Source organism: Phocoena sinus, chromosome 9, assembly GCF_008692025.1.
Source record: "Phocoena sinus isolate mPhoSin1 chromosome 9, mPhoSin1.pri, whole genome shotgun sequence".
Classification (NCBI taxonomy): domain Eukaryota; kingdom Metazoa; phylum Chordata; class Mammalia; order Artiodactyla; family Phocoenidae; genus Phocoena; species Phocoena sinus.
The window spans coordinates 62,324,102-62,339,119 of record NC_045771.1 but is presented as its reverse complement, the minus strand read 5'-3'; the positions used below and the strand labels follow the sequence as shown (position 1 = coordinate 62,339,119).

The 15,018-nt window shown below is 37.0% G+C and overlaps 1 protein-coding gene across 2 annotated transcripts in view; it reads right to left on the bottom strand.

Moving 5' to 3' along the window:
• Positions 1 to 4,387: 4,387 nt before the first annotated feature.
• The window catches only part of GLCCI1 (glucocorticoid induced 1), a 122,992-nt gene continuing 112,361 nt past the window's right edge, over positions 4,388 to 15,018 (bottom strand). For both annotated transcript variants that reach the window (XM_032643331.1, XM_032643332.1), the window contains exons 7-8: positions 8,447 to 8,567; positions 4,388 to 7,289 (exon numbers count right to left, since the gene is read on the bottom strand). In XM_032643331.1, coding sequence (XP_032499222.1) covers positions 6,941 to 7,289; positions 8,447 to 8,567 — 470 coding nt within the window. In that variant the 3' untranslated portion in view covers positions 4,388 to 6,940. The remainder of the gene's footprint in view (positions 7,290 to 8,446; positions 8,568 to 15,018) is intronic.

Below are 15,018 nucleotides of genomic sequence, written 5' to 3'. Positions count from 1 at the left end.
CTGGACACAGAGGACAGAATGATACAGTAAGACTGTAGGTCAGCGGTCCCCAACCTTTTTGGCACCAGGGACCAGTTTCATGGAAGACAATTTTTCCACAGAAGCCAGGGCGGATGGTGGGGGGGTGGTCCAGGTGGTAATTTGAGCGATGCAGGGCGGGGGGCGGTGGTCCAGGCAGTAATGTGAGTGACGGGGAGCAGATGAAGCGCCGCTCACTCACCCGCCGCTCATCTCCTGCTGGGCTCCTAACAGGCTGCAGACTGGTACCGGTCCATGGCCTGGGGGTTGGGGACCCCTGCTCTAGGTGACATTGGTGGCAGTAATGGGTATATGTGTGTAGGTACAGGCACGGAGGGCAGCTGCTGTATTGTATCAGTTCTCTAACCCTATGTGACAAATTATCCCCAAACTTAGCACCTTAAAGCAACAAAAACATTCTCTCACAGTTTCTGAGGGTCAGGAACCCAGGAGTGATTTAGCTGGTCTGGCTTGAGGCCTCTCATGAGATTCAGCAGTCAACCTGTGGGCTGGGGCTGCAGGCATCTCAGGGCTTGACTGGGGCTGGAGGAGCCGCTTCCAAGCTCACTCACACGGTTGCTGGCAGGAGGCCCCAATTCCCTGCTAGCTGGCGGCCAGAGGACTCTGTGGCTTGCATTGTGGGTCTCTCCATAGACTTCCTGAGTATCCGCTCAAATAGCTTCCCCATAGCAAGTGGTCCAGGAGAGGGCACATGCAAGACAGCAACCTGTCTTTCTATAACCTAAGCTCAAAAGTGACTTCTGTATTCTATTCTAAAGCAAGTCCAGCCCACACTTAAGGGGAGGAAAATAAAGCTCTACCTCTGGAAGGGAGGAATATAAAAAAAGTTTGTGGATATATATATATATATATATATATATATATATATAGTTGATTTACAGTGTATAAATTTCTGGTGTACAGCAAAGTGATATATATATATATATATATATATATATATATATATACCAGATTCTTTTCCATTATAGTTTATTACAAGATATTGAATATAGTTCCCTGTGCTATACAGTAAGACCTTGTTGTTTATCTATTTTCTATATGTGTGTTTCTATTAATCTCAAACTCCCAATTTATCCCTCCTTCCTCTTTCCTCTTTGGTAGTCATAAGTTTGTTTTCTATGTCTGTGAGTCTGTTTCTGTTTTGTAAATAAGTTCATTTGTATCATTTTTTTAGATTCCACATATGATATCCTATGATATTTGTCTTTCTCTGACTGACCTCATTTAGTATGATAATCTCTAGGTCCATCCATGTTGCTGCAAATGGCATTATTTCATTCTTTTTAATGGCTAATACATATACATACAATGCATATATACATACACACACCACATCTTTATCCATTCTTCTGTTGATGGACACTTAGGTTGCTTTCATGTCTTGGCTATTGTAAAGAGTGCTGCTATGAACACTGGGATGCATGTATCTTTTCAAATTAGAGTTTTTGTCTTTTCTGGATATATACCCAGGAGTGGGTTTGCTGGATCATACGGTAGCTCTATTTTTAGTTTTTTAAGGAACCTCCATACTATTCTCCATAGTGGCTGCACTAATTTACATTCCCACCAATAGTGTAGGAGGGTTCCCTTTTCTCCACAGCCTCTCCAGCATTTATTATTTGTAGACTTTTTGATGATGGCCATTCTGAATGGTGTGAGGTGATACCTCATTGTAGTTTTGATTTGCATTTCTCTAATAATTAGCGATGTCGAGTATCTTTTCATATGCCCGTTGGCCATCTGTTTGTCTTCTTTGGAGAAATGTCTAGGTCTTCTGCCCATTTTTTGATTGGGTTGCTTGTTTTTCTGTTATTGAGCTGTATGAGCATTTGTATATTTTGGAAATTAAGCCCTTGTTGGTCTCATCGTTTGCAAATGTTTTCTCCCATTCCGTAGGCTGTCTTTTCATTTTGTTTTGTTTATTCTGTGCAAAAGCTTATAAGTTTTAAGTCCCATTTGTTTATTTTTGCTTTTATTTCTATTTCCTTGGGAGACTGACCTAAGAAAACGTTGCTATGACTTATGTCAGAGAATGTTTTGCTTACCTTCTCTTCTAGGAGTTTATGATGTCATGTCTTATATTTTAAGTTTTTAAGCCAGTTTGAGTTTACTTTTGTGTATGGTATGAGGGAATATTCTAACTTCATTTATTTACATGTGGCTGTCTAGCTTTACCAATACCACTTGCTGAAGAGACTGTGGCCATATATTTTTTTTTTTTTTTTTGCGGTACGCGGGCCTCTCACTGTTGTGGCCTCTCCCGTTGCGGAGCACAGGCTCCGGACGCGCAGGCTCAGCGGCCATGTCTCACGGGCCCAGCCGCTCCGCGGCATGTGGGATCTTCCTGGACCGGGGCACGAACCTACGTCCCCTGCATCGGCAGGTGGACTCTCAACCACTGTGCCACCAGGGAAGCCCATGTGGCCATATTTTTAAAATCACCACATTTATGGCACAAGTTACCTAATCTAGTTTAGTCTTTATGTTTATGACACAAGTTACCTAATCTAGTTTAGTCTTTAGTCTGTTTCAGAGGTCAGTAAATGTTTTCTGTAAAGGACCAGATGGTAAATATTGTAGGCATTGTGGGCCAGACTGTCTCTGTGGTAACTACTTAATTCTGCCATTGTACAGCAGAATAGCCATAGGAAGTACATAAGCAAATGAGCATGGCTTTGTTCCAGTAACATTCATAAAAATAGGCATTGGGGTGGATTTGGCCCATGGGCTGTAGTTGGTTGATCCCTGGTCTACAGCTATAGAGGTTATTGGAAGTCCAGCAAACTTATTTTGTTTCCTTGCCATTAGAATCCTATTTCAAAAGAAATTTCATCCACGTGGCACAGCTGTCTAATCTGCCACCATCATGTCTCTGCAGCTTGATATTTAGTGGTGAGATAATAGGAAGACAGAAAGGCAACTCTGATTTAGGTGGAGAAAACTTCAGGACATAGAATTCCAGTCCTTGTCTTTTGGGAAATAGGAGGAATAGGAGTGTAAAGGAGAAGAGCTGATTTGGTGTGATGGGGACAAGAGAGTGTCTTCGTTGCATTTAATCACTGCAGTTGAAATGAGGCAAGAAGTCTGAGAGGAGATGCTTTTCAGACAACTGGAACCGTGGGACTAGCCTATGGCATTTAGCTTTTGACTCAAGGTGTGAATTACAGGATCTATCTTCACAAAGCTCCTGCAGCTCTATGGAGCCCTGAGGTCCCCAAAGGAGTGATTTTACAGGGGAAGAAAGACTTGCAAGTGCCAAAGATGGGGTAGAAGATGGAAGCTGCTCATAGAGAGCAGGAGGGAATTTGTCGGGGATAACTGAACTTGAGAGCTAGAAGGGACCTCACCTCACACTGTGGGGTGGGGGTGAATATTTATTTTTGCGATATTCGTAAATAAACTTTAAGTGATTATTTCTAGCTAACATAGTGTTAAACATGTAAATTCTTACAACTGATTTCCCCTTCCTTGTTCCTTAGGTTTGATTTTGCAAATACTGACTTGTTTCTCAGGGCCATTTAATATTAAGCTTATTATCTGATCAAGTCAAGCAGAGATGGGGCTGAGAATTCCAGTTTTCCTTCATGTTCATTTGCAATGGAGTTTTTCTAACTTGCATAAGGTAGATAATTTCCTGCCTAAATCATATATTGTCCTGAAGAAGATCAAACTCACTATTAAAAAGTTGTATTTATTTTTTTAAGGCCTGAAACACAGCTACTATGTCGTTATTTTTAAGTTCAATTTAGAAGTCAAATCTTATTAATCTCTTTAGTGAGATGTGCTTCGGAAACGAAGAATACTCTGCTGGTAAATTATTTCTCAAAGTGGTTTGTTTCTGCTTTCAAGCCAGCACGTGGCCTATGATGACCCTACTTGGGTAACTGGGAAGAACATCAACACTCCTTTGTTCCGTAAAGCTTTTCTCCCTATTATCCTGAAAACATATATAAAAAGAGTGAAAATTTTAAAAATTTTGCTGCAACTTCCTTTGTGGTGGTTTCACTGAACTTAAACAACTTATTTTCATAAATAATTCTTAGGCATAAAATAACAACATGGGGACAATGTTTTCTCTTTTTAAGGTGCTCATAGCTGGGAGCAGAACAAAGACTTGGAACTTCAGACATCTAGCTTCTTACCTTGTGACGGAAAGTGTGTACATTAAATGTCAAGAGGAAACCAGGCTGTGGAAATCTGATCCAGTCAGACTACCTACAACCCAGAGATGCAGGTCAGGAACTGAGTGAGTACTGAATACTGCCACTTCCCTAAGCTGAATTCATCCCTGTCAGGTAAGATGCTAAAAAGCTCAGTCTTTCCAAAAACATACGTGAACTATTCCAGTTTTACTAATAACTTTATTTAAATAAGAAGACACAGGAACTTCTATACTGAAAAAATACAAAACAAAAGCCACACATTTCCTTGTGTAAAGCCATATTGTATGGTAACTCGAATACTGTTCAGCGCAGTGGCTAGAATTAAACAGTACAACTATATACAAAATTTAAACAATTTCTGACAAATTTCTACAGCTGGATGTAGGATACATTTGAGCTCAACAACTTCTGGGAAATTTACATGGCAAAGCATAAGCTTTAACACATTTGGTTCAAAACTTTAATATATGCTAAGAACAAATGTACAACACAATTTAGTTTTCTCATGAGAAAATAAAAGCACATGTCACTATAAATATCGTACATCAGATTTCATTACCAAAAAAAGCATATTCAGTCCATCGTTCAGAAACTAATATTGATACTATTGCATCTTATTTGGACAAAAGCAGAGCATAAGATCAACACATTATGTAATGCTAAACCAGATATCAGAAGTTAATGGAGCTCATATTTATCTTACAGAACTAATATTTTCTCCCTTTAACCATAATCTACAAAATATAGTATTTTCATCAAGGCCTGAGATTATTAGGGTTAAAGGTTTCTTCTGCTGAATAGATTGTTTTAAAAGGTTCCCCTGTGAAAATGGCAAAAGTAAACTGAGTCCTTTCCCATGACAGTCTCCTACAATATAACACTGACTAATTTAAAGGAGCCAGAATGCACCTTCAGGAGAGAATATTACTGCAAACTTTGGTGGAAAGAAGATAATTGGGATCATGACAAAATAATACACAGAACACATACACACACAAACATATACACACATATATATATCATTTGTTTAAAAAAAAAGAAAGTCAATGGTGTTGCTTTCTTCTTTATCAACTCTTCCTTCTTCAACCTCCTTAGAAAATAAAACAAAGAAAAACCCAGGAATGACTGAAAGGAACTGAAACGTTCCTGTAACTGTAAGCACCTTGTTCCCCTAATTCTTAAGAAAACTGTGCCATACACTTCAGGTGCAGATGAAACAGTTTTACTGAACTGAAAGCAATGGAATAAAAATAAAGAAACTTCCCTTTGCTTTTGAATACTCTCTTTGTGCTGCAGAAAACAATGTCTGAAGTTGGGCTCTTCCACTGACCAATCAGGAATATCTAGGGCTCTCTTCACACTTAGAGAAGTTAGGTTGAGTCTGCAAGTTCAGGGCTCTTTACTTGGGTTTATGCTCTACTTCGTGCATCCAAAATGTGAACAGAACTGTTCATGGTATTATTATGAGAGGCTTGAGTAGAGACAGCTTCAAACTACTGCATTTGTAAGTCACCACATAACCTGCTTACTTATGTTGAATTCTGAGACTCACATATGCTCTCTCTGTGTGAATGCAACTCATGCACCTGAACTGCTTGAGGAAAACAATAACCAAAAGTGTGTCATTTCTTAACCTGCAAATTAAACAATTTCCAAAAGAGAAACTAAACATTAATATGCCTTTTGATAGAACAGTAGCATTTCATGACCCTGATGGCCAATATAAACAAAAAACCTCAGCCATTCCCCTGTGAAACTGCACTGATCCTGAAATTAGACCTAGACATTCTTGTCATTAAATTCCACACACACAAGGTGGAATGTTTTTGTACAGCCTAGTACTGGACATTTTATTTGCAACATTGTATCAGTCATTAATTGAGCAACACCTGAACTTGTAAAAAAAAAAAAAAAGCCACATTTACACATGTTGAAACAGTGAATGCAACAGTTGTTTTACATGTAACTGCATGACAAAAGTGATGTCAGACACCACAGATTTGCTGGTTCTCCTCATGTTCACCCATGTCCAGGATTTCTGTTCTCCTAGGGTTGAATGCACTTCTTATTCTAAGAACGTGGAATGTAATGAGGAAAGGGAAATGCATAAAATAAGAAAAGGCAAAAGAGTGATGTTCCCTCTTTAGCTTTTTAGCTGTGAAATAGTTAATATCCCAAAATGATATACATTCCAAGTTACCTGAGTTTAGACTTCAACTGAAGTACCTGAAGCTAGGCCATAGGGTGGGCACTGTGCAACTGTTGTGGCCATTTATTTATTTATTTTTTTGCATTGTATGTATTACAGAAGTTAGAAACAAACACCTGGATCAATTGTAAACATAATTCTGAAGTACAGTATTTTTCCATAGGACAAAACACAGCAAGACATTTTCTATTTAGACAGGCAACTTTCTGATATAGAGCTTATTTATACTGAAGAGTTTGGAACAAAACACAGGACACAGTACTAATCTGTCAAACATACTATGAAATGCATAGTCTCCACTTAAAATGCTGAATGATACACACATTTTTGCAAGCATTACTGCTTTCCACAAAAACTGCTGAATAGGAGTTCCGTCCCTGCCAAGATCAGTGTTAAGAGATACTTTATGATGCTGATAAGTATTCTGTTGGTGGTGGTGTCAGGAAGTTTGTCACTCCATGCAGATAGATGTCTGAGATCTAGTTCCTAATCCAGGGAACACAGGGTAGAGGCCAGCTCCCCCTCTGCTTTAGATGATCACGTAGTTCTGAGCGGAGATGTGCTCCTCACCCTGCAGTTCCTGCAGGAGCTGCTGCGGCTGCTGGGATGGCTGTTGGACAGAGGCCTCTGTGGAGCCCGTCACGCTGGTGTCATCAGAAAGAGACGTAAAGGAAACCCGGGAGGAGAGCTGCTCCACGGTCAGGGTGGCCAGAGCTGAGCTCTGGCCAGAGTTAGGAGAGTTCTTGAGCATCAGGTCAGAGGCAGGTAGTAGAGGGCCTAGAAGTTTTACAGGACAGAAAGCTGATCCGGTTGGGATGAAATTAACCTTGTTTTTGTCAGGACATGAAAAGAGAGGGGCTGCGATAGGCTGGCGAGACCTAAAACCATAAAACAAAATTAGGTTTACAATCACTAAAAAGTTAGGCACTTTCTGAATTAATTGGAGTTCTCTAAAACAGCTAAAATGTGGATGGCAGGGAATGAATTAAGTGTACACAGAGGGGTAAACATCTTCCATAGCACAAGTCAGCTGGCATACTACTGATGTACACAGCACTGAGGTGACATTTAAAACAGAAGGATTTTCAAAAGGACTCTGGGCACACAGAATTTTTCAGAGATTAGTTTGCTTTCATTCATTTAGAAACATGGATTATGCGATGTTAAAATGACCTTTTCTGTTAAGTACATTGGGAGAGGGATTACCCAATCATATATTTGGTTTTAAGCATTTCCTCCTTTTTCTGTATCTCTATACATACTTCTACTAACACAGATCAGGAAAAATAGTTTCAGTAGTTTCTTGATGAGTCAGCCCAACAGAACAGCGTCCACAAGCCCTTCCTCTCCTCCCCTTCCCTGGGAACTAAGCCATCAACTCCTGCAGGACCCGTCTCTGTCCCCTTCTAGGTTACAAGAGTACAGCAGCCTCCACTAGGGCACCTGCACTGGGACAAAGGGATGAGTGAGTCCAAGAGCCACACGCTCTTTTTTTGAGTTATTCTGCCAGGTATTTACAGCATGAACCTCTTTTCCCTTTAATTTCTATTTTATACGTACCGAACTTTCAAAAAGAAAAAAAAAATCTGTGAACAGAAAGTCTAAATTCAATGAATACACATGCTAGATGTGTCTACAGGGAAGGAGACGAGTTAGTGAGTTCCCTCTGGCTTGTGGTATCACTATCGTTAAGGCTAGCCACACATGGATATTCACTTTGCTGCTAAATGTCTTTTTCTTTTTATCCATCTAAATTAATAGAACTTTTGAAAGGAAAATTCTTAATGATTAAAAATAAATCTTTTAGGTAGTAAGGATGAATTTCCAAGTTTCTTTGTATTAGCATATTTCCAGCACACAGACTCTAATTCTCCTTCAATAAGATCTCTTTTGCCTATTCGACTCTCTTTTCATAATTTGCTTTTGAAACACATTATCAGCTGGATGGAGTAGTTGATTCATCTGTAATCAACTGGTCTCAGTAAAAAGCTTTACAGCTTTGCAGATCCCAGCTGACAGAAAAGACATTACTTACGCCATTTCCTCAAAGACCTTCACTCGCTCACATCCCTCTGGGGGCTCCCGTTTGAACATGTAGCTGTTGTTTGGTTTGGGAGATGAAGCATACTTGGGTAACGGTGAGCTACTCCCACTGTCTGTAAATTTAAAGCAGTTATATTAACTAGTGATTGAAAGCTCTTTTAAATTAAATTTGATTTCCAAACAAGCAGCCTTTTGCACAGTTTATCCACTACTGCCCCTTGGCTTCCACCACAGAGCTTCCTTTATTGCAAAGCTGTTTCTAACATCCTTGTGTAGTACATATCTTATGAATAAAAGCTTCAATGCAATAGTAATCTGCCATACCACAGAACATAAAAAGCAGATATTTTGGTCCAGACAACTGCATTTTGAGTAAAGTAGAGCTGTAATCCTGAAAATAAATACATCATTATGTATTTCAAAAAGGTAAATAAATGGGGTAATATGTATAGCCATGCAGAATTTTAAGAGATTAAATACAGCATTCTCTATATTTTCTCACTGTTCAACCAATTTAACTGAAAATTTTAATATGTGGAATAATCTTCATTACAAAAGTTCTTAGCAGAAATGTTAGTTTTACTAAACACTGTGAATAACATGTATGCAGGGAAAAATAGGCTTATAACACAATATACTTTCCCTTGGCCCACAATGAAAAAGGTAATGTTCAGAATTTTGCCTTTAAAATGTCTATATAAAAGAATTTTTTGAGCACTATTTGTATTTTCGCTGCTGGAAGCATGAGGAATCTAAAAGCATCTCTATCTAACATGTTTTCTTCGTATTTTTGACCAAAAAGAAATGGCCTATTCATGAAAAGCCATAAAACCTATATGCAGTTTCTCCCTTTCCTACCTGGCAAAGGATTTTGGAAATTCATATCCACCAAAATATGTCATTATCTTTTTAAGATGCCAAGTTGTAAAGTCAGTAACATACCTTTATAAATACAATAGTCCTATTTAAACCAATTCTGACTTCATGCAAACCAATCCCCCATGCTAAAATACTAAGCACATACCTATTGAGATGTAGTATTTTCGTATGTATTTTGAAAGATGGCATTAGTACCATAAATTTCAGGTGTCACAATTTTGATAAGTTGCTTCAGTTTAGGATACAGTACATGGTCCAACATTGAGAATCTGAGTAACAGGGAGGGTTTTTTTAATCATCATTAATGAAGTATAATACACGCTTAGAAAGTAGACCCTTGAGGCACACTTAGAGTGTACTTGGTGAATGATTCAAAGAGCATCTATGTAAGTGTTGGGCATGCAGATGTGTGCTTATCTTTGAATATGGCTATATCTCTGGCTGGGAAATCATTGCCTGCAAAATAACAAGGCCACATTATTGGGGAACCTAGAAAACCTCATAGTTTCTCCATCACTACTGTTACACATGTCCATAGAGATTATGCATAGTCTCTGGGAAGGAATTAAGTCTTAGAGTTACGTTGGGTTTCTTCAAACTTGAGGATTTTCTTAGACTCAACATTTATACTATATTGCTTAAACAAATGGGAGGGAGGATAAGGAATATTATTTTTTCTCTTCGGTAGACGCAAAACATCATTAACCTGACTAGAGTCCGACTTTGCTGCTATTTGAGCTAGGCTAAACCAAAACGACTGGTCTTCAATCAAAAACTGGTGGGAATGAGGTCTTGAACTCGGTATAATACCAAAAATACAGGTTGACCTTGCTTTATTATCCAAGCAACGACCAGCCATGCCAAGGATATACATGAAAAAGTAGCTATGGTGTGTAGTGCCTCTATGGAGAGGACTGGTGGTAACAACACAGCCCTGCTGCACACAGGATGGGCCTAAAACCATGGGCTCGATGCCTTTAACAAGCCTTTTCTGCCATCAGCAGGGGTGTGACCATGTCAGTAGTTAAGAATCCACCCTGTTATCATGTAAGAAAAGTCATCTTGGCCACTCTTACAGTCTCCTGTGTTCTATTTCTTATTACATCATCAGACCTACCACATGATTTCTCTCATAACATTACTGATGGTTTCAAGGGACCTTCCCAGAATTGAAAGCTAGATGTGAGTTGGATAATCAGTAAAACTAGCTGTCTTCCTATAAACAATCTACAATGAATTAAATATTAAATGCTTTTTCTCCTTGAAATTTTTCTAATTTCCGAGGCTTATATTTTTACAGAGTTTTACCCACTTAAACATTCTTTTATTGGGGGCGGGGAGGAGGGTGACAAATGTTTTAACAAACAAACACAATATTTGCTATCCCAGAAAGATAGTATTCAGTGCTATTATACTGCCTTGACTTTTCAATAAAAACTGTTTGTTGAGAATATATATATACATATATATGTGTGTGTGTGTGTGTGTGTATATATATATATATATATATATTACATTTAATGTTTGGTGGTCTGGAAAGACAAAGCTTGAAAGAAAGAAATTTGGAGCTGTAAATAAATTTCTTAAATCTGGGGTTTTCTCCTCAGGTAAACATGCAATCTGATAGAGTGCAAAGAGGAACAGGGAATGGAGACAACTTTCTGGGGTTTTAGTTCTGTCACTAGCTGTATATAGTTGTATAACCTTCAACACAGCTGCCTCTCTAAGTTTCTATATAACTAAAGGAATTTCCATTCCTAACTCTGAAATTCTGTGATTTTTACCATACAAAAAAGGAACAGTGTACCAAAATATTTTTTTTTGCTTTACAAATGGCATGCTTTAAAAACAACTCCCATGAGCAAACTGTTCTACCCATTCCAAGCTTGGTTGTCTAACTCCTGCATTTAGAACTCTGTGTTGAGTTTAATAACCACATTTCATTAAGAGAACATTATAAATGTGAGGTAAGCATGCTTGCTCAGGAGATTCAGGATGAAGTCTCATGGTAATCTTAATTTAATCCCTTCTGTTCACAAGCATGATACATTTTCTCATTCTCTTATCCCACAATAGGATAATAACTAGACATGTAATTGAGATTAAGTTAAATGTTACTTTATGTTCTTATAACCTCATAACCAATGAAATTAGATGTGATGAATATAATTATTTACATATCTGTCTGCATTCATAATAGTTTCATCTATATTTATAACAGAATCACCCAGATCTCAAAATTAAGAGTATGGAAACATTTTATTGACTATTTTATTATAAAAGATTATAATTATGCATGTGTACCATATTTACGATTAAAATATAAGTAGTTTGACAAACATTTTAAAACACATAATGAACTAAAGCTTGGAAAAGTTAGAGATATTACTGAAGTCTGAAATTCCATATAGAAACAAGATTCATTAAACTATGTGTACTTTTATAGTTTTAGAGTTTTCTGAATTTCTCCTTATAAATGGCCTCCATTACTTCTGGTATATTAAGTTGTATGGCCAATAATTCTAGTATAAAAAAAATCATAAATATTAAGTTGCTTCATTTATGTAGGAAGGTATGTAAAATCTCTGCCATGGTTCTTTTCTAGCCCTAAGTCTTTATACGTGCTTTATCTCCTACTATCAGATTACTTTATCAAATTAAGTAAAATTAATTCTAAAATAAGCAATATAATTACAGGGTGGTGGTTCTTAACCCTGGTTTCACATTAGACTCATCAGAGATGTTTTAACAATACTATTAAATGCCAATGTTGAAACCTCACCCCTCAAGAGGTTCTGATTTAATTAGTCTGGGGCCCATTCCCAGGCATGTGCTGGCTGTTTTTTTTGGTAAAGCTCTCAGATGCTTTTGAAGTACAGCCAAATTTGATAACCAATCATGAAAACATTAAAACACTGGTATGGAGTCAAGCCATCTGACTTCTGTCTAGGCCTAACTGCATGGCCTAGGAAAAGTGTGATCCCCTTGTGTTTTGATCTATAAAATGGGAATAACTACTGATACGATGGCTGTGAAAAATGTGTACCTGAAACAGAATAAGCTCTCAATAAATACTGCTACAATAGTAGAAAGAACACATCATTCCTAATTCACAAATTAACAAAGGTGAACCATTCAGAAATTAAGTGCCTATTCTACTTTCTTGGTAAAAGAGAGTAACAGAAATGTCATTTTTAATAGGTCTGCACACTAACTTTATTAAGGTATATAAAAGTAAGATTCTGTGTCTGGCGGGGAAGCCGAGTAACATTTGGAGTACCAGATTCTCCAGTTTATGACTGCCTAGTAGGAACTCCGCTAGTTCATGATGGCATCCTTTAGCATATGGAGATCTACCATTCCGAAATTTTAAAACTAATGCCTAAAGTATACAGATTCTATAGATTCCTCTACGTAGAGAATATTTATTACATGTGTAGCAAGAGCCAGTAGAATGTAATTATTATTCTATCTTTCAAAGCTAGAATAACAGGCTGAGAAAACGAGCATAGAGTTCAACCAACACTAAACTTAGTGACAAAGTTAGCCAATTTAGAATAAGATTATAAATATGATGAACTAAATAGGATCTAAACAGAATTGCCATTCTAGTATTAAAATTACTTCTTTTCCAGAAAATGTGGTATGTATACACAATGGAATACTACTCAGCCATAAAAAGAATGAAATTTTGCTATTTGCAGCAACATGGATGGACTAGGAGGGCATTATGCTAAGTGAAATAAGTCAGACAGAGAAAGACAAATACTGTAGGATATCACTTACATGTGGAATTTAAAAAAATACAACAAACTACTGAATATAACAAAAAAGCAGATTCACAGATATAGAGAACAAACTAGTGGTTACCAGTGGAGAGGGAAGTGGGTAGGGGCAATACAGAGGTAGGGAAATAAGAGGTACAAACTATTAGATATAAAATAAGCTACAAGGATATACTGTACAACAGGGGGAATATAGTCAATATTTTATAATAACTTAAATGGAGTATAACGTTTAATAATTGTGAATCACCGTATTGTACTCCTGTAACTTATAGTGTACAGTAACTATGCTTCAATTTAAAAAATTACTTTTTTTGCATCAGGAAATGAAATTATCAGCTGTAGTGTAATTTGATGGTCTAATGAAATCAGGAGAAACAACTGTATAGTGTTTCTTGACAACAAACTTTTGGAACCAGTTGGCATTACTGATTGTATTGAAAACCTGCATTTTCAGTGAAAAAAAAAAAATAACTGTGGAAGAGTAAGGAGAACATTTGACTTTTACAAATAGTCTCTAACGTTTCTCTACAATTTCAAAGTCAACCTTTTATGAGAAGGTTACAAAATTTTAATAAAACAACACATCAGCTATAGCTAAGATCTCCCTTACATCAGCATTCAGCAAAGGGTAAGGAGGGAAAATGTAACATAATCCTTGGTACTTATATTTTTGAACTTTGTCTCAAATAAGACTGTTTTTAATTTATGGGACTTACATTCCAAATGTAAGTTAGGCCCATTACATTCCAAATGTAAGTTAGGCCCATTAATTAGGTATTTGTCATATGTGGAAGGTGTTTTGTATTTTAATCATTTATTCCATATTCACTGAATTGATACTAATTTACGAAATAAGCAAACAGATCATAGTTGTGCCTTTGTTTGTGTGTACTCACAATAAGTACAATGCTTCTTCTGCAAACATAATTCTGATATGCAGAACAACATTGCTTATTATTGTCTCCAAATCTGACTTGGCGTCGTTGATATGCTAACTACTCACTCGGAATCTTACATGAACGCGAACAAATCACCCTGAATCTGACTATCCGACGTGAGTTAAAAAATGAAAGCAAATCACTCTGTTGAAGACAGTCTGCAAACCAATTTATAGACTAAAATCTTGTCTCTTATAAATCATAATGGTAAAAATAAACTGAAAATATATTTCAGATTACCCAGAATATTTTATATCTTGAAAAGTAATGTAATTAAGGTTCTCAGAAAAATCAAAATGTCTGATGCGATCTTAGTTTTTTTATATTCTTGAGGTTTTTAAATGAAAAAATTTCTAGGGACATCAGTTTTCAAAACACTGAAACACACTGTTCATATTAAAGTGCTCCTAAAGTATCCTACAGGGGGAAAAAATGAAAACTTCTAATAAAATTTCAATATAATTTTAAATGCACACTTATATATATTTACTGAACACTTAATTATGTACAAAACAGAAGACAAAACAAAATGCTATGTATCAGGTAAAACTCAGTATTTCTCTCTTTTTTTTTCCCCCCAATTCTTGCTAAAGGGAAATGGTATTGTAACATCTTTTCGGCAGATAACCAAATGTAATCTTAAACTTATATAATGGTCATCTTAAAGCCTGTTCCTTCTCTGACATTCACTGCCTTATTAATAGTGGTAATTGTTTTATTATGTCCCAAGCCAGAACTTTGTTAGAACTTTGCCTTTATCCTCATTTTTCTAATCCCTCACCTTGTACATCTAATCAACCACCAAATGCTGCTGATTCGTCTTCAGTCTATTTCCTCCAATTCCTTTGCCCTACACCTGTGGTCTCCCAATTAAGGTGCACTAAACAATCTGCTGATACGCAGGAAGAAAAAAGAACATTTATACATATTTACTTTTTAATCTCTAAAAATAAGAAACT